Source organism: Heptranchias perlo, chromosome 1 (genome assembly GCF_035084215.1).
Source record: "Heptranchias perlo isolate sHepPer1 chromosome 1, sHepPer1.hap1, whole genome shotgun sequence".
NCBI classification, from domain to species: domain Eukaryota; kingdom Metazoa; phylum Chordata; class Chondrichthyes; order Hexanchiformes; family Hexanchidae; genus Heptranchias; species Heptranchias perlo.
The window spans coordinates 25,205,410-25,231,790 of record NC_090325.1 but is presented as its reverse complement, the minus strand read 5'-3'; the positions used below and the strand labels follow the sequence as shown (position 1 = coordinate 25,231,790).

The 26,381-nt window shown below is 41.5% G+C and overlaps 1 protein-coding gene across 9 annotated transcripts in view; it reads left to right on the top strand.

Moving 5' to 3' along the window:
* The window catches only part of ctbp1 (C-terminal binding protein 1), a 312,129-nt gene that overhangs the window by 97,588 nt on the left and 188,160 nt on the right, over positions 1 to 26,381 (top strand). Inside the window, exon 1 of one of the 9 annotated variants that reach the window (XM_067982504.1) lies at positions 4,351 to 4,374. The exons of 5 other annotated variants lie outside the window; for them this stretch is intronic. Coding sequence is in view for 1 of the 4 variants with exons in the window: in XM_067982564.1 (XP_067838665.1) it covers positions 4,381 to 4,387 (7 nt within the window). In the remaining 3 variants the exon portion in view is untranslated. Of the gene's footprint in view, positions 1 to 4,350; positions 4,388 to 4,774; positions 4,915 to 26,381 lie in introns of those variants that run through there. 3 more of the 9 variants (XM_067982583.1, XM_067982564.1, XM_067982494.1) reach the window with 3 other exon arrangements.

Here is a 26,381-nt window from a genome sequence, read left to right as displayed (position 1 = left end):
GGGTTTGGGAGGTGCTGTTGAAGAAGCCTTGGCAAGTTGCTGCAGTGCATCCTGTGGATGGTACACACTGCAGCCACAGTGCGCCAGTGGTGAAGGGAGTGAATGTTTAGGGTGATGGATGGGGTGCCAATCAAGCGGGCTGCTTTGTCCTGGATGGTGTCGAGCTTCTTGAGTGTTGTTGGAGCTGCACTCATCCAAGCAAGTGGAGAGTATTCCATCACACTCCTGACTTGTGCCTTGTAGATGGTGGAAAGGCTTTGGGGAGTCAGGAGGTGAGTCACTCGCTGCAGAATACCCAGCCTCTGACCTGCTCTTGTAGCCACAGTATTTATATGGCTGGTCCAGTTAAGTTTCTGGTCAATGGTGACCCCCCCAGGATGTTGATGGTTGGGGATTCGGCGATGGTAATGCCGTTGAATGTCAAGGGGAGGCGGTTAGATTCTCTCTTGTTGGAGATGGTCATTGCCTGGCACTTGTCTGGCGCGAATGTTATTTGCCACATTACACTCCATCTGCCACCTTCTTGTCCACTCACTTAACCTGTCTATATCCCTTTGCAGACTCTTTGTGTCCTCCTCACAGCTTACTTTCCCATCTGGCTTTGTATCGTCAGGAAACCTGGATACATTATACTCTGTTCCTTCATCTAAGTCATTAATATAGATTGTAAATAGCTGAGGCCCTCCTCTGGTACTGCTGTTTCTAAGTCAGATGATATGTGGTAAAATGTGTAATGTAGAACTTTATTCTGCTGCTGAGGTGCAACTATATTTAATCAAAGCAGTCCATTTAAAGCCACTACAACTAATTGTTGTAAATAACAGATTTTTATGGCCACTACAGGTTAATTGCTGTTGCTGAGGAAATATCAGCGGATGCTTGTAAATTTCTGCTCCAGGTCAGAAGAAACCAACATGAAATGACTGCCTTTCTGTATTTTTTTGACACTTTTGACAATTTAGTGATGTCTGCAATGTGACACTAAAAATTATTATACACGGAGATAGTATCAAAAATATTATCTATTTTATCTGTCATTTGTACATCAGAGTTTTCCCACTTTTGATGCATCTGGTTTGAAAATGACATTATAAACTCCTTGGGCTATGAAATGAAGCAGATTCTCCGACACATTGATTTATTGGCAGTGTTTATGCTTGCTGTGGAAGTGGGTGATCCAGGATAAATTTAGTGATACAGCCTGACTGTCCCTGAACTGTAAACCTTCTTTCATCCTGAAAGTAGCAGATATACTTACGTGCCACACTGACATCATACATAGTTGCATTTTTGCACTCATTTATTTGATAGTTGTTAATGAATATATTTGAAAAGAACATTTTAGTAATGTTTCTTCGATTTCCTGTAATATCTGAATTTATTGTGAGGCACAAATCACTTATTGAGGCACACACTGCTCTGGATAAAACCAGCATTAATGACCACTTTCTAGCAGAGATCAGTGAGTAGTAATGTGGAGTATAATGCTGACTGACTTTTTCTCTTGGCTGTGGCCTATTGTAGCACCTTCATTACTGCTGCTTGGCTGAGATCAGCTAACTCAGCATAGATAGGGAACAAACCTAGGACATTCTTAGTTTCTGCATGTTAGCACCATACCACACAGTGCATTTATTAAGGCTAGAGGCCTGCAAAGTGGCAATGATTCACTGAGCCATCAAGGAAATCGTATTTGTTACCATTTGTAAACTTACTATTTAGTGAAGAAGTCTGCTATTTACATACACTACATATACTTAATACCTATTGTTGGGGTGAAGGAATAAATTAGCCCTGTTTGTGTATCTCAATTCAGATTGAGTGGACATAAGAGGTCGCACCCATAAATGTAAATATATGTAGCCAGTTGAGAACTGAAAATATAGTTATGTTCACAATTTCCCTATACACATTCCAATATCCAGTGGAAAATTTAATCTTGTCACTTTCAAATTCCCAACTACTTCTACAGTTGTCATTGTTGTTTATAAAACCTAATATTTATCTGTAAGGTTTTGATTGAAATGCGGCAGCCAATTTGCGCACAGCAAGGTTCCACAAACAGCCAGGAAATAAATGACCAGATCATCTGTATTTTAGAAGTTGGTTGAGATCAGCTAACTCAGCATAGATAGGGAACAAACCTAGGACATTCTTAGTCTCTGCATGTTAGCACCATACCACACATTGCATTTATTAAGGCTAGAGGCCAGGCCACCGGAAGAAACCCCTGCTCTTCTTGAATAGTGCCGTAGGATCTTTTACGTCTACCTGAGAGGGCAGACAGGGCCTCAGTTTAACATCTCATCTGAAAATGGCACCTCTTATAGTGCAGTACTGCACAGAAGTGCCAGCCTAGATTGTGTGCTCAAGTCTCTGGAGTGGGGCTTGAACTCACAACCTTCATGACTTAGTGGCGGGAGTGCTACCACTGAGCCAAGGCTGACAATAAGGAGGTGACTGGTCGTGGACAAGGAAACCTAGGATAGTTTTTACCCTCTGGCATGATCCTGACGTTGGCAGTGAGGAGAGCGAGGCACAATAGTGTTGGACCTGGTCAAGCCAGATGTGACGATTCATAACTGGATCAATTGTGCGCCACAAATGTTTAGGTTTGTGGCTCTCAATCTTGAGGAAATTTGCTACATTATAATAGTGACTACACTTAGAAGTACATCATTGGTTGTAAAGCACTTTGGGACATACTAGGTTTTGAAAGGCACTTTCTCATTGCAAGTTCGTTCTTTCTTTATTTGGTGCAGAGATTAAGGGAGGACATATCAGGGAGGATGTTGGCATTCGGAGGGCGGTATATGATAAGGACTTTGAATGAGATGCATGTGCATTCACAAAGCCATTGTCTTCGGTCCCTGCCACAAACTCTGTTCCCTCGTCATCGACTCCACCCCTCTCCCTGGCCAGTCTGCGGCTGAACCAGACTGTTCACAACCTTGACGTCCTATTTGACCCTGAGCTGAGCTTCCAACCCCATAATCCTCTCCATCACCAAGACCGCCTACCTCCACCTATGTAACATCACCTGTCTCATCTCAGCCCATCTAAATAAATGCAAGTTGTTGTTGCTGTTGAGAGATACAGATGAGCAAGACCATTTGGCCAGTCCTAGTTCTTGGATCGTGAAAATGATTGCAATCCCCCAACACACCATCCAACTCTTCCTTAAAAGAAAACGTAAAATGAAAAACATTCAGAACAAAAGGAGGCAATTTTAATAACAAGACAGTTTCTTGCATCTGTTTCTACAATTTTCTTAATTTCATGTTGGATCTGTATGTCAGCTATGATCACTTCTGAAGGTGTGCAATAATCTTCATTCTTAAAAAAAAAAGTGTTTTATAATTTTTGTGAAGAGGAAAAGAGCTGTACACCATTTACATTAGTTATATCAGACATCAGTGAGATTATTTTAATGTACATTACGGTATTACATTGTTTGAAAATAAAAAAAATGGTTTCACATAAACTTTTAAATTCTTTGTCAACATTGGGAGCAAATAATTTTTTAAATATTTTGCACATTGTGCTCACTTAAAATAGTGACCAGAATATCTAATATTACTTGAAAGTTTTGATCTGTGTGCATTACAGTTAAGTGGAGTCTGTTAGTCTAATAAACAAATGTCTTATTGTGAATGTTTTGTAGTGAAAGACTCCTAATATATGTAGTATGTTAGTCATATGGTCATATTTGTTTTGCAGTATAATTCAGAATGGCAAAATAGGCAAGGAGAAACTTGAAATTTGGGTAAAATATTGTTGCTAAAAGTGTAAAATTCTGAATATTACTTTAAAACGTCTTAAGTGCTGGTAAAAATGAAATGAAGTTTACAGCTAATACTTGCAACTGTTCTCACAAACATATAAAACATTACATTTTGAGGCTGAGTACCTCGATGCCGATTTCTGTGCACTGTACAGTGACGAGGCACAGTGTGAACCGCAGCATATATACCGAGTTTTATTTCAAGGGTTTCTAACCCCCGCCCCCCCCCCAGCCTGTTTCTAACCCGCTGTTTGACAAGTGGCCTTTTTTTAAATTTCTGGCTAATCAGATCCCCTTAGCTGCGTGCATTATTCTCCGCAACATTTTATACTAGTAGCCAGCCATCTCTTGAGGTTTGTGTTTTGTTTCCCTTTTTTTGACTTCCCTCCTCCCCCTCCCCCCGGCCTCTTTCTCTCTGAGCAAGCAGTTGTCTGACTGAGTAATGAGCTATGATATGGTTGGCCAGTTTCCAATAACAGCTGCTTGTGATTGGCTTGTTTCAAGCAATCGTATACAGTGATTGGTTTCATGCCCTGTTTTTTTTGCTGCATATTTTTACAAGCACAAGTCAATTCTAGTACAAACTGAAGGTGGGGATGCAAGGTTTGTCTCATTTTATTTCTCTATTCTCGAGTGAGTGTAGCCGAAAGGGGAGCAGCTGGTAGTTTTTGAGTGGGGGGGGGGGGGGGAAATGAGCTATTTGTTCAATGATTGAAGATGGGTGGATTTATTTTATTCTTTGAAAAGCTTTGGGTGGGGTTGCTACAAGATCGCTTGCTGTGTGGGTTCTGCTGTGCATGAAATAAGAGGAAATAGGGGCCGGGTTGTATTTTTAATAAGCGCAGGCCAGAGCCTTGTGTTCATATTTTCGGGGCGGGGGGGGGGGTTGGTAATTAGATTTGCAAGTTCAAGCTCATCAGCATACTGTAATCGAGCAGCAAGGCATTTATTTCCTCATTGGTGAATACTGCCCTTTTCTGTAGTCTAATCTGTTGGGATGTATTTTGTGTCCGGAGATTTCTGTGATGCTGTAACAGAATGCTTTACTGTGTATAACTTGGCTGAGTTTGATACAGTACAAAGGCCGTTGTTCAGTAGAAGTTTATACCGCGATTTCACCATCAAGACAGGTTAATGCTGTAATAATCCAGTCCCAACATTTTCGTGGTGTTTTTAACTTAAATTTGACGGTTAAAGTTTATTAGTAGTAGACTGCTATATTGACATCATGCAGATTAATGTGTATTTCCAGGTTCTGAATTAAAAATGTATTAAAGTCTAAGTTTTTTAAAAATCAATTGAGGCTGTTATATATGCTGTGTTTTTAGAGAAGTAACCATGTACATATGTAAATATAGAATATAATATAAATATATAAAGTAATATACTTTGTGACTGTCTCTAATGGAAATGTTGCCTCATGTGTGCCAAGTAATCTATCCCATATAGCAGGTATAAGTAAAGCTACCATAGGGGTTTTAAAAAATGTTCACTGTTCTGGGTTGACAATTGGAAAGCTGTTCTGGTTCTGTGTGTGTTGTTTTAAAAAAAAAATCGAAGTAGTAATTCACAGTGAATTTGGACTGACTGTGCATTTGAAATTTCCAGAGAGCTCTATATTGAGGTTGCAGAATAGAATGCAAATATGCAAATTTTTAGTCTTTGTTTCTGTGTCATTTAAATCTGTATGTATGATTCTCCCAGATGAGATCCTAAACATATTCTGGTCATGCAGAATTTTAAGAATATTATGTTGCTTTGACCTTTTGCAATATAAAAGCGTAGTTACTGGTTAAATCTAGCTCTGCTGATTCTGCTCATTGTTCAGGCATTAAGTGAATCACCTCTTTAACACAGTATCAAGTTTTCCACTGACCGAAAATGTAACCCTTTATTTAAAATATATAATTAGGATTATCTATTGCATTAAAAAAGGGAAAATAATGTCCGTGTCATGTAGTCTTTCTGTAGTTGTAACACTTATTTAGAAGTTTTAGGACTGCTGAATTCTAGTTGATTTGATTTGGATGGCAAAGCAGAAAGGAAATGAAACTGTTTGTTTATGTACAGTCTCTTAAGTACCTTTTCAGTTTGTGCATAAAATCAAGGGCTTCCATCCACCTTGAGCTTGTGGCAATATATGATTTAACTACAAAAAAATGCTTGTAAATGACCAAAGATATATCTGAGGTATCTTAATATTATATGAAAAAATCCTCAATGTGGCACTATTAGGTCTCTGAATGTGTATCTGGGTGATACTCTATACATTCCAGAAAGGATAAACATGTGAAGGATTGGATTGCAGGATTTTAAAAGGTGTGGTAGCACAATTGAAGCGTACCACTGTAAAGCTCAAAGTAGTATTTACCTGCCAGCAGAGTCAAATTTTCAGTTGCTTAAATTTGTTCCATATGGTGACTAATGTGAATGTGTGTAATTTAAAAAAAATATCTAATGTGGGGGGTTCTTCTACAACTTTAGTTTCGATTTGGGGAAAATGCTTCTGTTGGTTAATAGCATACATTAAATTAGGAACATAGGAACAGGAGTAGGCCATTCAGCCCCTCGTGCCTGCTCTGCCATTTGATAAGATCATGGCTGATCTGTGGTCTAACTCCATATACCTGCCTTTGGCCCATATCCCTTAATACCTTTGGTTGCCAAAAAGCTATCTATCTCCGATTTAAATTTAGCAATTGAGCTAGTATCAACTGCCATTTGCGGAAGCGAGTTCCAAACTTCTATCACCCTTTGTGTGTAGAAATGTTTTCTAATCTCTCTCCTGAAAGGTCTGGCTCTAATTTTTAGACTGTGCCCCCTACTCCTAAAATCCCCAACCAGCGGAAATAGTTTCTCTCTATCCACCCTATCTGTTCCCCTTAATATCTTATAAACTTCGATCAGATCACCCCTTAACCTTCGAAACTCCAGAGAATACAACCCCAATTTGTGTAATATCTCCTCGTAACTTAACCCTTGATTGTACTTTAAGATGTGAGTATACAGAGGAAGAGTAAATTGTGTTCCATGTGGGAAAATGGCACAAATGTTTACAAAAGCATTTTGGTTTACCAACACTTCTGGACTGACAAAAATCAATATTTCTTAATTGTCTTTCCAATTGTATTTCCATACATTTTACCCTCAATAACAAAACCTGGCAATTTAATGATTACTGTAATAACTAAATACCAGGCACACGGGATTCAAATTGTGTTATTCACTGTGAATTAGTTGGTTTTTAAATAATGTAAACTAGATAGTCAAAGTGAGCTAGTTTAAAGTATTTCGTGGTTAGGATCTGTGCTGGAACAAATTGTCTATTGTACTTTTGATTAGCCATATAAAGACAGCAGTGATATTTCATCTGTCTCAGAGCCAGAAATTCACAGGCATCTCCTGATCTGCAAACTTCCATATCAACATAGGAAAGAAATCAACACGACGTGTATTTCTTGGATGGTGTTGAAATAGCTGAGGATGAAGTTGATGGAGACGTCGAAGTCTTGGTAGACTCAACAATAAAATTGTCCAACCAATGCACAGCAACAATCATTTTCAAGCAATGTTGAATTACATTGCCAAAGCAGAAGAATATAACTTCAAGAAAGTCATGACCAAACTGAACATTTGGTCAGACTGAACCTTGTATTCTACTTCTAGTTCTCGTCACCAAAACACAAAGGGGCCATTTAAATGCTGGAGGTAGTAGAGAAGAGCCATGAGTTTGATCTCTAGTGTCAACAGTCTGAGTTAGGAGGACATTTGGGAGAAACCTGGGCTATTCAGCTAAGAAAGGGAGTATGAGAGGTAATGTTATAGAGGCACACAAGATAGTTAAGGGAATGGAATGGATAACCCTGGAGTGTTACTTTAACTTGTCGGAGATGAATGAAGAGACACCAATTCAATCGAGTGGGGAAAAAAAAATAGAACTGGAAATGGGGAGTGATCAACATATAGAATAAACTTCCAGATAGAGCTGTGGAGGCAAAAACCCTTGGAAATAATTAGATGCTGCATTGGGGGGACTTTAGGATATTTTCTGGAAGGATGAATTTTGATGGGCTGAATGGGCTTTGTCATCTGTTGCTATCTTGTTGACCTCAAGATATTCTTAAAGGGACTGGCCAGATTAAACATACCAGAAATCCTAAATTGTGCATTATATAGTATGTCCATACATTTATTAAATAGTTTATTTGATCTGGAAGATTTGTAGTGATATTATTTTGCAGCTCTTGCACAAAATAAAGGAATTGATCTTCAAGGCTGCAATAACTAATATGTATCCAAAAGTATTATAAAATTTGACGCTTCTAATTTTTCTTCAGAACAAAGATAAATTTATCAATCCAATCTGTTTCTGTTGTGTTAACGTTTAGTGTTAGTTTGGCCATCTGACATTTCAGGCAGAAGGGAGAACAAAACTATTGTCAATCTAGCTGTGTGTAACTTTCTCGATGATCTGATACATCTATTTAATTGCGTTATGCTAACATTTTAAAGGCTCTTTGGCTGAATTTTCTGCATCAGTTGCATCTGATTTTTAACAAGAAAGTTAAATTGTTTAAAATAAAGTCTTCTTGGTGTCAACATTTCCAGAAAAATTGAGTTATATTTGCTTTAAAATGTCCTGTGCATAAAGGCAATCTTCTGCATGGGAGTTAGAGAGATGGATAGGCAATTGCAGTTGGTCTTGCAAGCCACAGAACTTATTTATGGAAAAAAGAACTTCTCGTGTTTAAGTGTTTTCATTGGACTAAAATTGCAATCTACAAAATAATTTTATTTTAGGGCCTGTGATAATGAGGTGAGTGCTATTTTGGTGTAAAGGTCCATGTTTCATGGTATATTTTAGCTTAACTACTCTACAGGGTTTTTTAAGGTGGGGTTTGTATTTTATTTGGGTGCAAAAGTTGACTGAATTGATGGTGACATTTTTGTTTGCACTCAAAAGCAGCATTTTGAGGTCAGAGTTTGGATGAAAGCTCTCCTTTCAATTTCTGAGAATCTACAAATTTTCAGTCTTCCTGCAGTATCAGGAAATGAAAATGAACAGGTTTAACACTGTATGCAAATAGTTGCGGATGTGGTTTCCTGTGTGAATCAAATTACCTTTTGTGCACAGGATACAAAATGTGTGTGCTATAATTTTTGCCTGTATCATGTTCCTTGCTGTTTTTCAGTATGCCTCTGACAATTCTTTAATTGTGTATGCTTCACATTGCTGGAAATTATTCTTGCAGTCCAAACTTTTATTGGTTGCCATAACTTTATTGCATCGGTTAATTAGGTCGATGGTAATGATTCTGTGATTTGCTGGGTTACAGTTCTTAAAGCTTCTCATGTTGTACCAACAATAGCTCTTGTCTGCTTGCAAATGCTACATTTTTAAACTTTCCAAGAAATGATTGTGGAAAAGTAGCCATTATCACGCTAGGATATATTTATAATATAACAAAGTTCTCCTGTGCCCCTATTCATCCTTGATATTAATCAGATGAGTATCACTGTAACAGCATTTAACTGACACATCATTAAACCAGCTTAACTAAAACAGATTATTTGATTATGTATCTCATTGCTGTTTGTGGGACCTTATTATGCGCAAATTGGCTGCTGCGTTTCCCTACATTACAACGGTAACTAGACTTCAAAAGTACTTCATTGGTTGTAAAGCGCTTTGGGACATCCTGAGGTTGTGAAAGATGCTATATAAATGCAAGTCCATTCTTTTCTATATAGCAGCCTTACGGTTTTCAGTGAAAAGAAGAATTCTGCAGAATTTTTTTTTCTGTTTTGAAATTTTTTTTAAGGCTATGTTGATGTTAGTCTGGATGTTCTAGGAAATAATTGAGTGGTGTTATGAAGAAATGAGCTCCAAGGGCAAATGAGTTGCAAGCTTTGCTGATCCTATAAGCTGAATTATTTTGCCATGCCCTTGTGCACTCAGGTTGGCAATTCTATTTATATCTCACATTTAATAAACATACATTTTTAAAATTCATGATCACATCCTGTAAAATCCTGTAAGGGTACGGTAGCGTAGTGGTTATATTACTGGGCTAGTAATCCAGAGGCCTGGACTAAAATCCAGAGTCAAATCCAGTTCAAATCCCACCACGGCGGCTGGCGAATTTAAATTCAATTAATTAAATAAATAAAAAAATCTGGAATTAAAATACTAGTATCAGTAATGATAGCCATGAAACTACTGGATTGTCGTAAAAACCCATCTGGTTCACTAATGTCCTTTAGGGAAGGAAACCTGCCGTCCTTACCCGGTCTGGCCTATATGTGACTCCAGACCCACAGCAATGTGGTTGATTTCTAATTGCCCTCTGAAATGGCCTAGCAAGCCACTCAGTTGTAAAAAATCTCGCTAGGGATGGGCAATAAATGCCGGCCTTGCCAGCGACGCCCACATCCCGTGAACGAATTTTTGAAAAAAATCAGTATTGCTTCCAGGTTGTAAAATTGAGACAATTGCAACAACGGTGCACCTTCGACCATAGAACAGATTGTAATAAATGTTAAGCTGTTTCTATATATTCAGTACCAAACCGAGCTTCTTTCACCTCCAGGTAACTGCATGTCTTACAATAAGAATATGTTGTTTAATGAAATTGCAGTGTGCAGACTTCCTTTGGGAAAGATCTGGACCAGGAATGGTTTAAACTAGGGGTGGCCAGTCATTTGAATTGCAGGATAATATTTCCAAATATTTCTGTTATGAGAGATTGCCAAGATATTAGGGTCCAAATATTCTCCTTTTGCTACCTGCCAAATGTTTTTTTAAGACTGTGTATATTTTAACTTCAAAAAGAATATGGGTTCAAATAGCATGTAAACAAGGAAGTAGTTAACAAGCTTAACATCTGGCCTTTAGTAGTAGATGCTAGGACATTCGAACTGAGTTATCGAAGGCCCAATAGATGGAGAATCTCTCGCACACATGATTACATGGACCCCATAATAAAAACATTTTTAAAATACCCTGGTGGCAAAAAAAATTGTTTTGGTGTACTCGTAGGGTAAATACTACTGGATGATGAAGTTCTGCAAGTTGAATATTCCTAACCTTTTGATCCAGAATAGATAATTGGGTGCTCTGGTTGTTCTTGCCTCAAAGTAATCTTTTTATTTGATCTCTGGATATGTCCACGTTTATTGCCCATATCTAGTTGCTCCGTGAAGGTGGTTGTGGACATTCTTTTCAAAGCAGTTGTGTTATAACTTCGGGACCTGCGAGACCACGTCAGACAATGTTACAACTCGACCTTGTAGAGTGGGACTGGAGTCACATATAGGCCAGATCAGGAAAGGGGATCCCTTCCTTTAAGGGACTTTAGTAAACCATTAGATTTTTGCTTTTTCCAATTTTCTGGATGTTTTCATGGTCATTTTTCTGGTACAAACCCATAAATGATCAGACCTGTTGAATTCAGGTTTGCAACTACCCATGGCGGGATTTGAAATCATGATCTCTGGGTGTCTAGTTAAGGCCTATGAATCACTGCACTGACATATTTAATGGCGCATCAAATAGGAGGTGAAAAATAGCCTATGGAAGTTAGCTAATGAACACACCTATCTCCATATGTGGAATAATTGTGCTTCATATTTCAGATATCTATAAAAAGTATTGGCGATGGCTACAAGAGTTCAACTCATCTTTCATAAGTCTCCTGACAACATTTTTAAGTTCTAGTCTTCATAGCATATGTGTTTGGATCAAATTACATAGATTAATTCGTGGGATGCTAGGATGCAGTGTTGTCTTTTTGCTTAAACAAAAGTTTTTGTGACTACCCCTGGCACCAGGGGTAGCTCTGCTGCACAGGCTGGGAGGAAAAAGAGTGGAAGAGCTATAGTGGTAGGGGATTCTATCGTAAGGGGAACAGACAGGCGTTTCTGTGGCCGTAAACGTGACTCCAGGATGGTTTGTTGCCTCCCTGGTGCCAGGGTCATGGATGTCACTGAGCGGCTACAGGGCATTCTCAAGGGGGAGGGTGAGCAGGCAGAGGTTGTGGTCCACATTGGGACCAACGACATAGGTAGGAAGGGAGATGAGGTCCTGCATCAAGAATTTAGGGAGCTAGGTAGCAGATTAAAGAGCAGGACCTCAAAGGTTGTAATCTCTGGATTACTCCCAGTGCCACGGGCTAGTGAGTATAGAAATAGGAGGATAGAACAGATGAATGCGTGGCTAAAGAGTTGGTGCAGGAGGGAGGGTTTCAGTTTCCTGGATCACTGGGCCTGCTTCTGGGGAAGGTGGGACTTGTACAAGTCGGTCGGGTTGCACCTGAACCAGAGCGGGACAAATATCCTTGCGGGGAGGTTTGCTAGCACTGTTGGGGGGGGTTTAAACTAACTTGGCAGGGGGATGGGATACAGAGTGGAGCTACAATAGGGGGTGATGTGCAGCCAAATATAGAGAAACAAACAAGTCAGCTTGGAAGACAGGGCAAATATGTAAGGGCAAGGCTGGATGGCATCTATTTTAATGCAAGGAGTCTTGCGAATAAGGTGGATGAACTGAAGGTGTTGATAAACACATGGGAGTATGATATTGTTGCTGTCACAGAGACATGGTTGAGGGAGGGGCAAGACTGGCAGCTCAATATTCCGGGGTACAGAATCTTCAGGCGAGACAGAGGGGGAGGTATAAGAGGAGGGGGGGTCGCAATATTAATTAAAGAATCAATTACTGCCATAAGGAGGGATGATATATTAGCAGGTTCCTCTAATGAGGCCATATGGGTGGAGCTTAAAAACAAAAAGGGGGCAAGCACTTTGATGGGAGTGTACTATAGGCCCCCAAACAGTCAGAGGGAGATAGAGGAACAGATATGTAGGCAAATCTCAGAAAATTGTGCAAATAATAGGGTAATAATAGTGGGGGATTTCAACTTCCCCAATATTAACTGGGATACTCAGAGTGTAAAAGGCTTAGAGGGTACAAAATTCTTAACGTGCATCCAGGAGAGCTTTTTGAGCCAGCATGTAGAAAGTCCTACAAGAGAGGGGGCGGTACTGGACCTAATTCTAGGGAATGTGGCCGGCCAAGTGGAAGAAGTGCTAGTAGGTGAGCACTTTGGTGACAGTGACCATAATTCGGTGAGATTTAAGGTGGTCATGGAAAAGGACAGGGAGGGGCCGGAAATAAAGGTTCTAAATTGGGGGAAGGCTGATTTTAATAGGATAAGGCAGGATCTGGCCAAAATGGACTGGGATCAGCTGCTTGTAGGAAAATCCGCATCGGAGCAATGGGAGTCTTTCAGAAGGGAGATTGAGACCATACAATGGCAACATGTTCCCGTAAAGGTCAAGGGTGGTTCCAAGAACTCCAGGGAACCTTGGATGTCAGGGGATATACGAGAATGGATTAGGAAAAAAAGGAGGGCTTTTGGCAGATACAAAAGGCTAAAGACGGAGGAAGCCCTAGAGGAGTACAAAAAGTGCAGGGGGATACTTAAAAAAGAAATTAGGAGATCAAGGAGGGGCCATGAAATAACACTGGCGAGCAAAATAAAGGAAAATCCTAAGATGTTTTATAAGTATATTAAGGGTAAGAGGATGACTAGGGAAAAAATAGGGCCCATTAGGGACAAAAATGGCAATCTGTGTGTGGAGCCGGCAGATGTAGGAGGGGTTCTAAATGAATTTTTTGCATCTGTTTTCACTATGGAGAAGGACGATGTAGACATAGAAATACGGCAGGGGGACTGTGATATACTCGAACATATTAACATCGAGCGGGAGGAGGTATTGGCGGTTTTAGCCGGCCTAAAAATGGATAAATCCCCAGGCCCGGACGAAATGTATCCCAGGCTACTGTGTGAGGCAAAGGAGGAGATTGCGGGGGCTCTGACACATATATTCAGAACCTCTCTGGCCACAGGGGATGTGCCAGAGGACTGGAGAACCGCTAATGTAATACCATTATTCAAGAAGGGGAGTAGGGAAAAACCGGGGAACTACAGGCCAGTGAGCCTAACATCAGTGGTAGGAAAATTATTGGAAAAAATTCTGAAGGACAAAATTAGTCTCCACTTGGAGAAGCAAGGATTAATCAGGGATAGTCAACATGGCTTTGTCAAGGGAAGATCATGTCTGACTAATTTGATTGAATTTTTTGAGGGGGTGACTAGGCGTGTGGATGAGGGTAACGCAGTGGATGTGGTATACATGGATTTCAGTAAGGCCTTCGATAAAGTCCCGCACAGGAGACTGGTCAAGAAGGTACGAGCCCATGGAATCCAGGGTGCCTTGGCACTTTGGATACAAAACTGGCTTAGTGGCAGAAGGCAGAGGGTGATGGCCGAAGGTTGTTTTTGTGACTGGAAGCCTGTGGCCAGTGGGGTACCACAGGGATCGGTGCTGGGTCCCTTGCTGTTTGTGGTCTACATTAATGACTTGGATATGAATGTAAAAGGTATGATCAGTAAGTTCGCTGATGATACAAAGATTGGTAGGGTGGTAAATAGCGAGGAGGATAGCCTCAGTCTGCAGGACGATATAGATGGGTTGGTCAGATGGGCGGAACAGTGGCAAATGGAATTTAACCCGGAAAAGTGCGAGGTGATGCACTTTGGAGGGACTAACAAGGCAAGGGAATACACAATGAATGGGAGGACCCTAGGCAAGACAGAGGGTCAGAGGGATCTTGGTGTGCAAGTTCACAGATCCCTGAAGGCGGCGGAACAGGTAGATAAGGTGGTAAAGAAGGCATATGGGATACTTGCCTTTATTAGCCGAGGCATAGAATATAAGAGCAAGGAGGTTATGATGGAGCTGTATAAAACACTGGTTAGGCCACAGCTGGAGTACTGTGTGCAGTTCTGGTCGCCACACTACAGGAAGGATGTGATCGCTTTGGAGAGGGTGCAGAGGAGATTCACCAGGATGTTACCAGGGCTTGAGCGCTTCAGCTATGAAGAGAGACTGGGAAGATTGGGTTTGTTTTCCTTGGAGCAGAGGAGGCTGAGGGGGGACATGATTGAGGTGTACAAAATTATGAGGGGCACAGATAGGATGGATACTAAGGAGCTTTTTCCCTTCGTTGAGGGTTCTATAACAAGGGGACATAGATTCAAGGTAAAAGGCGGGAGGTTTAGAGGGGATTTGAGAAAGAACTTTTTCACCCAGAGGTTGGTTGGAGTCTGGAACTCACTGTCTGAAAGGGTTGTGGAGGCAGGAACCCTCACAACATTCAAGAAGCATTTGGATGAGCACTTGAAATGCCATAGCATACAAGGCTACGGACCAAATGCTGGAATATGGGATTAGAGTAGACAGGGCTGATGGCCGGCGCGGACACGATGGGCCGAAGGGCCTCTATCCGTGCTGTATAACTCCATGACTCTATGACTCTATTTTATGGCCAAAGGGATGGTTGGCCCTGTTATCTAAGCTGTCAAAATTCATAATGCATATCCTTACATGTGTTCTTATTAACTCAATTACAATGAGCAAAAGATTGTTTTGCTGCAAGTTAGATGGGCTATGAATCAGCAATTAAATACTTTTTGAGATAAATGGGGAAAAAATACAGACACAATCCACCTCAGTATGCTATTTACTCAGTCAATCATCGACTTGGTCAACAGGAGTTCCTGAACTTGCATTTATATAGCACCTTTCATAACTTCAGGACATCCCAAAGCTGTTCACAGCCAATGAACTACTTTTCGAAGTACAGTCACTGTTGTAATGTGGTGTACTCATTGAATACAGCAAGGTCCCTCAAACAGTGATGAGATAAATGACCAGATAATCTGTTCTAGTGATGTGGATTGAGGGACAAATATTGGCCAGGGCACCCTGAGAACTACTCTGCTCTTCTTTGACTAGTGATGGCATCTCCAACAGTTCAACACTCTCTCAGTACTGCACTGTAGTGTCAGCCTAGATTATGTGCTCAAGTCTCTGGAGTGGGTGGAGCCCATGACCTTTTGACTTGACACCAAAGTATGATTCTCCTTTAAAACCATCTAAAATCAAATATATCAGGAAAGTGTGTTTTATAAAAGCATATTATATACTTGTACTCGCTTTCTTCCCTCAGTCCCGGAACTCTGGCCCAGACTTCCCTGTAATGGTGAGATTGGTGACATACACTGTAAACTTCACCGTCTAGTGTGCTGATCTCTCTGTTGATAACTTCATAGTTTCCTGCATTTCTAGTATTGCGGGGGGCACGGCGGGGAATCGGGAGCACCGCAGCCAATGTAAAGTTACCAGATGGATTATGTGTCCACTAAGGCGTGTGAATGTGTATATCATTGAGTGGAATGCGGAGCTCAACTCTGAATACTGCTTTCAGCAGGGAGACCAGGACCGGAGCGGGTTTGATCAACTGCAGGGAGATTGTAACTAGCTCACAGATCACTTAGGAAGTTTTTTTTTAAAAGATTATTCCTTTGCTGGTGGAAGTTCTGAATCCTCTTCTGCCTTCTCTGAACTTGTATACCTTCTGCCTGGAGCCCCGTCCATTCAATCTAACTTCATCACTTTAAACAAAACGGGCATGGAACGCCACACTATTCCAAAATCACACTGCAAATTGGAACTAGGAGAGAGCGTGGCAGGAGGGCTCCAGGCACAGCACCGCGGCACCTTGGACATACGAGAGTGATCATAAATTGGAAATGGTGCCTTTTGCACTCACTGTTATACTTGCTGAGCACTTTTTTAGCTGCAGATGTGGTACTTCCAGCCCAACTCCTGTTGCTAAAACTGATCATAAATTTTCTGTGGGCATTGGAAATATGTTTGAAAGAACCAATCTTGGAGCAATAAATCCTGCCACTACAAGGACACCAGCGCCATTATGTTTAAGTCTAAGTGGCAACGGCATGAAAACTGATGTTAAACCAGGAAAATCATGTTCACCATTGATTTTTATTCACCATTGATTTTTAATGAGGGCGGAGCTATGATTGACTTCTCACTGTTTTCAGCTAGGGTAATGGCGGAACAGCACAAAAGTTCCAGGAAAATGCGACGTAAGTTACTTACTCCATAATTTCCTCTTTATTTTGCGCCGTTCAAGGGTCCGTAAGGCACAGATGCACCATTACAATGGCACAAGTCCCTAGGAAAATCTCTGCCACTATCTTTGTAAATAATCTATTCTTTGATAGCTATTGTTTTTTTTTAGTATCCCTTCCAACGTTAACAGTCTTTTGTTGATCAGATGCAGCAAACTGCGAAATTTACTTTCAAAAATTTACACCGAGTCTGCAGCACAGAAACAGGCCATTGGCTCAACTGGCCTATGCTGGCGTTTATGCTCCACACGAGCCTCCTCCCTCCCTCCCTACTTCATCTAACCCTATCAGCATACCCTTCTATTCCTTTCTCCCTCGTGTGCATATCTAGATTCCCTTTAAATGCATCTATGTTATTTGCCTCAACTACTCCTTGTGACAGCGTGTTCCACATTCTTACCACTCTTTTGGTAAAGAAGTTTATCCTGAATTCCCTATTTATTAGTGACTATCTTATATTTATGATGTCTCTAGTTTTGGACTCCCTCACAAGTGGAAACATTTTCTCTACGCCTACCCTCTCATTATCTTAAAGACCTCTATCAGGTCACCCCTCAGCCTTTTTAGAGAAAAGAGCCCCAGCCTGTTCAGCCTTTCCTGATATGTATATCCTCTTAGTTCTGGTGTCATCCTTGTGAATCTTTTTTGCACTTCTCCAATGCCTCCATATCTTTTATGTAATTTGGAGACCAGAACTGTGCACAGTACTGCAAGTGTGGTCTAACCAAGGTTCTATACATAAGTTTACCGTAACTTCTCTGCTTTTCAATTCTATCTCTCTGGAAATGAACCCCAGTACTTGGATTGCATTTTTTAATAGCCTAATTAACCTGCGTCGCTATTTTTAGTGATTTTGTCTATTTGTACCCCGAGATCCCTTTTGCTCCTCTACCCCATTTAGACTCTTATTGTCCAAGCAGTACGTGGCCTCCTTGTTCTTCCTACCAAAATGCACCACCTTACACTTATCTATATTGAAATTAATTTGCCAATTGCATGCCCATTTTGTAAGTTTATTAATGTCGTCTTGTATTTTGTCGCATTCTTCCTTTTTGTATTAACTATATCTCCTATAGTAATAACATTAGCTGTCTGCCAGTCCTCTGGCATTATTCCCTTTTCCAATTAATTTTTATATGTATGTAATAGTGCCTCTGCTATCTCTTCCCTAACTTCTTCTAATATGCGTGGAGTTGGTGGTTAGTGGAGCTGTTCAAAATGACTGTCAAGATCTACAGAAAATTTAAGGAAGAATTTCTCTTTAAAATATCTTCCATCCTAGCACAAGCATAGTTATTGAGAACCTAGATTAATTTTCTAACCTGACCAATTATCGTTTGCACAGTTGGTCACAAAGGTGCAGTTACCTACTTTCATTTTCAGACTTATGTAAGAGCTTTTTAAAAAATAAATATTTGGGGATTTTCTTTTTCAAATGTGGCTTTTGTTTTGTAGCCAGGGAAGATTGAATTCATAAATTTTAAAAACAAAAGTTGACTTTTAATGATGGATATAACATATACTTACCTTTTCCTGCTTGTTTTTAAATACTCATGTAAAGATCATCAATCTTCATGTGAAGTGACAAAATCTGACTTGTTTCCTACAGCCTTTTCCTATCATCTTGACTAAAGATTATCTCATGCAATTCCACATTTGCAGAAGCAAAGAGAATTGTAATAAATGCTGCATCTTCATGGATGGAAATCCAGCAGAAACTTGCCATCCCTTTGACTACCTTTAAAAACATAATCAGCATTTCATTGCATCTCAATATTTAAAAGCTCATTTAAAAATAGTCCTAACAAAGAATATTGTATCTAAATGTTTTGAAACCTTACTGAGTTAAACTTTTATATGTCAAGGTCATCCTGTTAAAATTTAAGGAAGAATTTCTCTTAGATTTTCCATGTTCATCCATTATGCATTGGGATTGCCAGCCAAGCAGCACAACAATTAGCCCACAAATACTGTTACTTCATTTACTATATAAATTATTGCATTAATATTTTATATGGAAAGATTTTTTTTTAAATTTGATTTCCGAGCTAATGGTGGTCATCTGTATGTGATTTGAGCAACTACGGAAGTAGTCATGCAGTGTAACAAAGCTAATGCAGCAGTAGATTTGGTTTCATGGTAATATATCTGTTCATTCCTGGATTTCTAAACTTGGCATTGTTTATTTGTGCAGCAGAAACACATGGGAGGTTATTCTACTTTTAGTGTTAATTATGCCAATACTTTTATTACTGCAATGACTTAGCAGTATTGTACTAGAGTGAAAATTGCAGCGGCTCTGAGATGCACATGAAGTGATGACTTTTGGGACTGCTTGTGAAGCAGAGCTTGCCATTTCGGAAGTCACAATAACTATAAATGGTCACAAATCACAACTTAAAGCACCTATGTGTAATTAGCTTTTGTTTTTATGTTGAACAGTTGTCCTGGCTGTTCTATTCTGGTGCTGTTTAATCTACCCACAATATATACAGTGAGGATTTCATAGCACCAGGAAAATGTTTAGTTTTGATTATCAGATTTTTTAAAAATTGAGAAACATACATAACTTGAGGTTGAAATAAGTAGATTAGTTACATCAGAAAGCACCGATTAGGATGGCAAACATGGGCTTTAAAAGCCTGAAGCTTGCAGGATGGGGGAAGTAAGGAGCTCCTATAAATACATAGACGTTACAATATGGAAATGAGCCATTCGACCCAATGAGTCTGTCAGCATTTACCCTCCGCACAAGCAAATAGTTCGAATCACATTTACCCACCCTATTCCCATATACTTTCAACCCCTTTTTCTAATTTTTGAAAATTCTTTCTTGGAATGTGGGCATCACTGGCAAGGCCAGCATTCATTGCCCATCCCTAGTTGCTCCGAGACATTGGTGGTGAGTTGCTGCCTTGAACTTCTGTAGCCTGTGTGGTGAAGGTGCTCCCACATTGCTGTTGGGTAGGGAGTTCCAGGATTCTGACCCAGCAACGATGAAGGAACGGTGATATATGTCCAAGTCGGGATGATGTGTGACTTGGAGGGGAGTTTGGAGATGATTTTGTTGCTGTGCACCTGCTGCCCTTATCTTTCTAGGTGATGGAGATCGCAGGTTTGGGAGGTGCTACAAAGAAGTCTTGGCGAGTTGCTGCAGTGCATCCAGTGGATCGTACTCACTGCAGCCACTGTCGGCTAGTTGAATGTTTAAGGCTAGTGGATGAGGTGCCGATTAAGCAGACTGATTTATCCTGGTTGGTGTTAAGCTTCTTGATTGGCTGCAGCTCCAACAACAATCTGGAAGTGGAGAATATTCCATCACACTGCTGACTTTGTGACTTGTAAGTGGTGGACTCAGAAGGTGAGCCACCCGCTGCATAATATTCAGCCTCTGACCTGCTCTGGTAGCCACGATAATAATGTAGCTGGCCCTGTAGAGGATCTGGACAATGGTGACCTCCAGGATGTTCATGGTGGGGGACTCAACTAGGGTAATGCTATTGAATGTCAAGAGGAGGTGGTCATTGCCTGGCACTTGTGTGGCATGGATGTTACTTTCCACTGATCAGCCCAAGCCTGGATTTTGTCCAGATCTTGCTTCATTATCTGAGAAATTGTGAATGGAGCTGAACATTGCAATCATCAAACAGCCCCACTTCTGACCTTATGGTGGGAAGGTGATTGATAAAACAGCTGAAGATAGTTGAGCGTAAGACACCACCTTGAACTGCTGCGGTGATGTCCTGGGGCAGAGACGATTGGCCTCTAACAACTGCAACTATCACCCTTTGTGCCAGATATGACTCCAGTCACTGGAGCGTTTTCTGCTGATCCCCATTTACTTCAATTTTATTGGGGCTCCTTGGTACCACACTTGTTTGAATGTTGCCTTGATGTCAAGGGCAGTCACTCTCACTTCACCTCTGGAATTCAACTTTTTTTTTGTCCATGTTTGGACCAAGGCTGTAATGAGGTCCGGAGCCGAGTGGTCCTGACGGAACCCAAACTGAGCATCAGTGAGCAGGCAATCTAATCTTGAAATTGACATGGCTTCTACCTCAACCACTAACCTTGGATATGAATTCCAGAGCCTCACAACTCTATGTAAAGAAGTTTCTCCTGCCCTCTGTTCTAAATCTTGTATATGTAATCTTGCCCCCTTTGTTTTTGACCCCTTAACTACTGGAAACTGTTTGGTTCCATTTACCCTGTCCTATCCTTTCATCATTTTAAAACGCTTCTATCACGTTGCTCCTTTCATCATTTTAAACGCTTCTATCACATTGCCCTGTAATCTGCATTGTTCTCATAAAAGAAAACCCTTTTTTTTAAAGGTTTTTTTGTATTTCCCCATGCTAGGCTGCATCCTAGCGAATCTGCATTGTACCTTCTCTAAAGCCTCAATATTCTTCCTATAACCTGGAACCCAACACTGCACACAGTACTCCCACTGAGGTTTTATATAGGCTCATCATAACCTCATAGCTTTTATATTCTATACCTCTTGTGATAAAACCTAGAATTCCATTGGCCTTTCTTTACAGCTTTATTAACCTAAGGTGCTGTTTTTCCTGTGAACCGGCACCCCAAATCCCTCCTCTTCTACGGCACCGAGTTCGGGAAAGAATGAGTTAAAGTAAGAGAATTTTCAATTTGAACAAGAGAATATAGAGGGTGAAGGAGGGAAGAAAGACAAACACCGATTGGAAGTTAGAAGTGACGGAGAGATGACTTATCAGATGACTTTATTTCTTCTTTTCCTGTCCAGGAATGACTCCGATGCTGGAAAAGCTTCCCCAGATATGACAGCAGTATTCAATAGAGTTAAGAGTTGTTGAAGGGAAAAATGGATGGTTTAAGGATATATGTAGACCTATCTAGGATCAAAAAGTGCACAAAATAAAACTCAATTTAGAGTAGATAGATCTTGTGTAATCCAGGTGCTTTTACTTATGTTTCGTCCCAGTGGTTCAACTAAATTGGAAATATGGATTTTGGAAAGTGCCTTGGTGTGGGGGGAGAAAAATTAGCGGCAGCATTATGGTAATTGAAATGGCAATACACAATGCTCTGATGAAACACTGGCCTCCATATTACCACCACCCCTCTCTCTCTTCCCCCACCCCCCCCCCCCCACCACCACCACCACATGGCAGGGGTGGTGGGGGTTATAAACAAAAAAGCAGGCAATGCATCCCCAAACCACCGCGTATGCGCCTGCCCAGTTTAAGATGCCGAATTTTGTGGCACGCGAGTGTCTTGCTGTGGAGAGGCAGGACACGCCATTAAAATATTTGAATCAGGCTCCCACAGTGCAGTTGGGAGCCTCATTTAAAATTAACTGCCGCTTGGGTTTCCCAGGATTCGGAAAACCTGCCAGTAAAAGGGAGGTGGGAGCTGCTGGTTCAAGAAGGTAAGTATCTTTTAAAGCACTCTTTGTGGCTCCCGGAAGAGCAGGAGTGCCCCCCCCAGCCAACTCTTTCCCCTCAAGGAAGCCTTTGGCCTCCGCTTTGCCGATCGCTGCCTCTCTCTTTCCCCCTGCTGTGATTGCAGACCCCCCCCCCCCCACCCCAAGGTTCTCTCCCTGCTGTGATCGTGGCTGGTCACCCCACCCTGCAATGGCCTCGCTCCCCCCCCCCCCCCCCCCCCCCAGCCTCGATCTTCGGCCTCCCGTCCCCTCCCAGTTGCCAGGGAACGTCTCCAAGGGTCCCTGGCTGCGACATCCTGCAGCTGGTTTACTTGCCCGACAGCCAGCCAGCCTGTCAATTTGGCAGGCTGCCAGGCGGGAAACAGAATCATAGAAATTTATGGCACAGAAGGAGGCCATTCAGCCCATCGTCTCTGCCAGCTGCAAAAGAGCTATCCAGACCAATCTCACTTTTCAGCTCTTTAGCCTTGTAGGTTATGGCACTTCAAGTGCATATCCAAGTACTTTTTAAATGCGATGATGGTTTCTGCCTCTACCACCCTTTCAGGCAGTGAGTTCCAGACCGCCAGCACCCTCTGGGTGAAAATATTTCTCCTCAACTCCCCTTTAATCCTTCTACCAATTGCTTTACATCTATTCCCCCTGGTTATTGATCTCACTGCAAAGGGAAATTGGTCCTTTCTATCCACTCTATTTAGGCCCCTCATAACTTTATATACCTCAACTAAATCTCCCCTCAGCCTCCTCTGTTCCAAAGAAAACAACCCCAGCCTACCCAATCATTCCTCATAGCTAAAATTCTCCAGTCCTGACAACATTCTAGTAAATCTCCTCTGCACCCTCTCTAGTGCAATCACATCTTTCCTGTGATGTGGTGACCAGAACTGTATGCAGTACTCAAGCTATGGCCTAACTAGTGCTTTATACAGTTCTAGCATAAGCTCCCTGTCTTATATTCTATGCCTCATAGAATCATGGAAAGGTTACAGCACGGAAGGAGGCCATTCGGCCCATCGAGTCTGTGCACGAGCAATCCAGCTAGTCCCACTCTCCCGCCCTTTCCCCGTAGCCCTGGAAATTTTTTCCTTTCAAGTACTTATCCAGTTCCCTTTTGAGGACCATGATTGAATCTGCCTTCACCACTCCCTGAGGCAGTGCATTCCAGATCCTAACCACTCACTGCGTAAAAAGGTTTTTCCTCATGTCACCTTTTGGTTCTTTTGCCAATCACCTTAAATCTATATCCTCTGGTTCTTGACCCTTCTGCCACTGGGCACAGATTCTCTCTATCCAGACCCTTCATGATTTTGAATACCTCTATCAAATCTCCTTACAACCGCCTCTTCCAAGGAGAACAACCCCAGCTTCTCCAGTCTATCCACGTAACTAAAGTTTTATAAAGGTTCATCATGACTTCCATTTTTTGTGTCTGTGCCTCAATTTATAAAGTCCAGGATCCTGTGTTCTTTTTTTTTTTAACCGCTTTCTCAACCTGCCCTGCCACCTTCAACGATTTGTATACAAATACACACACATCTCTCTGTTCCTGTATCCCTTTTAGAGTTGTGCCCTCTAGTTTATATTGCATCGCCTTGTTCTTCCTATCGAAATGTATCACTTCGCATTTTTCTGCATTAAATTTCATCTGCCACGTGTCCGCCCATTCCACCAGCCTGTCTATATCCTCTTGAAGTCTGTCACTATCCTCCTCACTGTTTACTACTCTTCCAAGTTTTTTGTCATCTGCAAATTTTGAAATTGTGCCCTGTACACCCAAGTCCAAGTCAATAATATATATATCAAGAAAAGCAGTGGTCCTAGCACTGACCCTGGGGAACACCACTGTACACCTCCCTCCAGTCCAAAAAACAACCATTCACCACTACTCTCTTTCCTGTCCCGTAGCCAACTCTGTATCTATGTTGCTACTGCCCCCTTTATTCCATGGGCCGCAATCTTGATGATAAGCTTACCGTGCAGCACATCATCAAACGCCTTTCGAAAGTCCAGATACACCACATCAACTGCATTGTCCTCATCGACCCTCTTGGTTACCTTATCAAAAAACTCTTATCAGGTTAGTTAAATATGATTTGCCTTTAACATATCCATGTTGGCTTTCCCCAATGAATCCACATTCGTCCAAGTGACTGTTAATTCTGTCCCAGATTATCGTTTCTAAAAGTTTCCCCACCACTAAGGTTAAACTGACTGGCCTATAGTTGCAGGGTTTATCCTTGCACCCTTTCTTGAACAAGGGTGTAACATTTATAATTCTCCAGTCCTCCTTCCATCGCCCCTTTATCTACAGATGTTTGGAAGATTATGGCCAGTACCTCTGCAATTTCCACCCTTACTTCCCTCAGCAACCTAGGATGTATCCCATCCGGACCGGGTGACTTATCTACTTTAAGTACAGCTAGCCTTTCTAGCACCTCTTCTTTATCAATTTTTGGCCCATCCAGTATCTCAACTATATTTTCCTTTACTGAGATTCTGACAGCTTCTTCTTCCTTGTTAAAGACAGATGCAAAGTACTCATTTAGTACCTCGGTCATCCCCTCTGCCTCCATGAGTAGACCTCCTTTTATGGTCCCTAATCGGCCCCACCCCTCCTCTTACTACCTGTTTGCATGCCTGTAGAAGACTTTTGGATTGCCTTTTATGTTTGCTGCCAGTCTATTCTCATACTCTCTCTCTGCCCCTTTTTATTTCCTTTTTCATTTCCCCTCTGTGCTTTCTATATTCTGCCTGGTTCTCACTTGTGTTATCAACCTGACATCTGTCATACGCCCCTTTTTTTCATTTCGTCTTATTCACTATCTCTTTTGTCATCCAGGGAGCTCTGGCTTTAGTTGCCCTACCTTTCTGCCTCGTGGGAATGTGCCCAGTCTGCACCCGAACCATCTGCTCCTTAAAGGCCACCTGTTGTTCAATTACAGTTTTGCCTGCCAATCTTTGATTTCAATTTACCTGGGCCAGATCTGTTCTCATCCCATTTAAATTGGCCCTCCTCCAATTGAGTATTTTTACTTTAGAGTGGTCCATATCCTTTTCCATAGCAATTCTAAACCTTATGATACTATGATTGCTGCTTCCTAAATGCTCCCCCACTGACACTTGCTTCACTTGGCCCACCTCATTCCCCTGAACCAAGTCCAGCAATGGCTGTTCCTTTACTTGGCAGGATACGTACTGGTTAAGAAAGTTATCCTGAACACATTTCAAAAATTCCTCCCCTCTTTGCCCATTATATTATTATTGTTATCCCAGTCCATATTAGGATAGTTGAAGTCCCTAGTTATCACTACTCTATAGCTTTTGCACCGCTCTGTAATTTCCCTGCAAATTTGCTCCTCTATATCCTTCCCACTAGTTGGTGGCCTGTAGAATACACCCAGTAGTGTAATGGCACTTCTTTTATTTCTTAACTCTAACCAAATAGATTCTGTCCTCGACATCCTCTCTCTCCAGTACTGCAATATTCTCCTTAATCAGTACTGTCGCACCCCACCCCCCCTTTTCTTTCCTTCCCTGTCTTTCCTGAACACCTTGTATCTAAGAATATTTAGTACCCAATCCTGCCCTGTTTTGAGTCAGGTCTGCGTTATCACCATGACATCGTATTCCCATGTGGCTATTTGCGCCTGCATCTCACCAACCTTGTTTACCATGCTTTGTGCGTTTGTACACATGAACTGCAAACCAGCCTTAGACTCTCTTTGTCTGATCCCACTTAATACTGTACTATTTATTACTTGCTCTAGTGCTATCTTTCTCCCCCGATCCTATGTGCCCCTTGTTTCTCCTTTCCATTGCTACATCCTGGTGCCAATCCCCCTGACAAATTAGTTTAGACCCTTCCCACAGCACTAGCGAACCTCCCCGTGAGGACATTGATCCCAGCTCCATTGAGGTGCAACCCATCTGGCCTGTACAGGTCCCACCTGCCCCAGAACTGGTTCCAATGCCCAAGAATCTAAAGCGCTCTATCCTGTACCATCTCTCCAGCCACGCATTCATCTGCTCTATCCTCCTATTTCCATGCTCACTAGCGCGTAGCACTGGGAGTAATCCAGAGATTACTACCTTTTTGAGATCCTGCTTC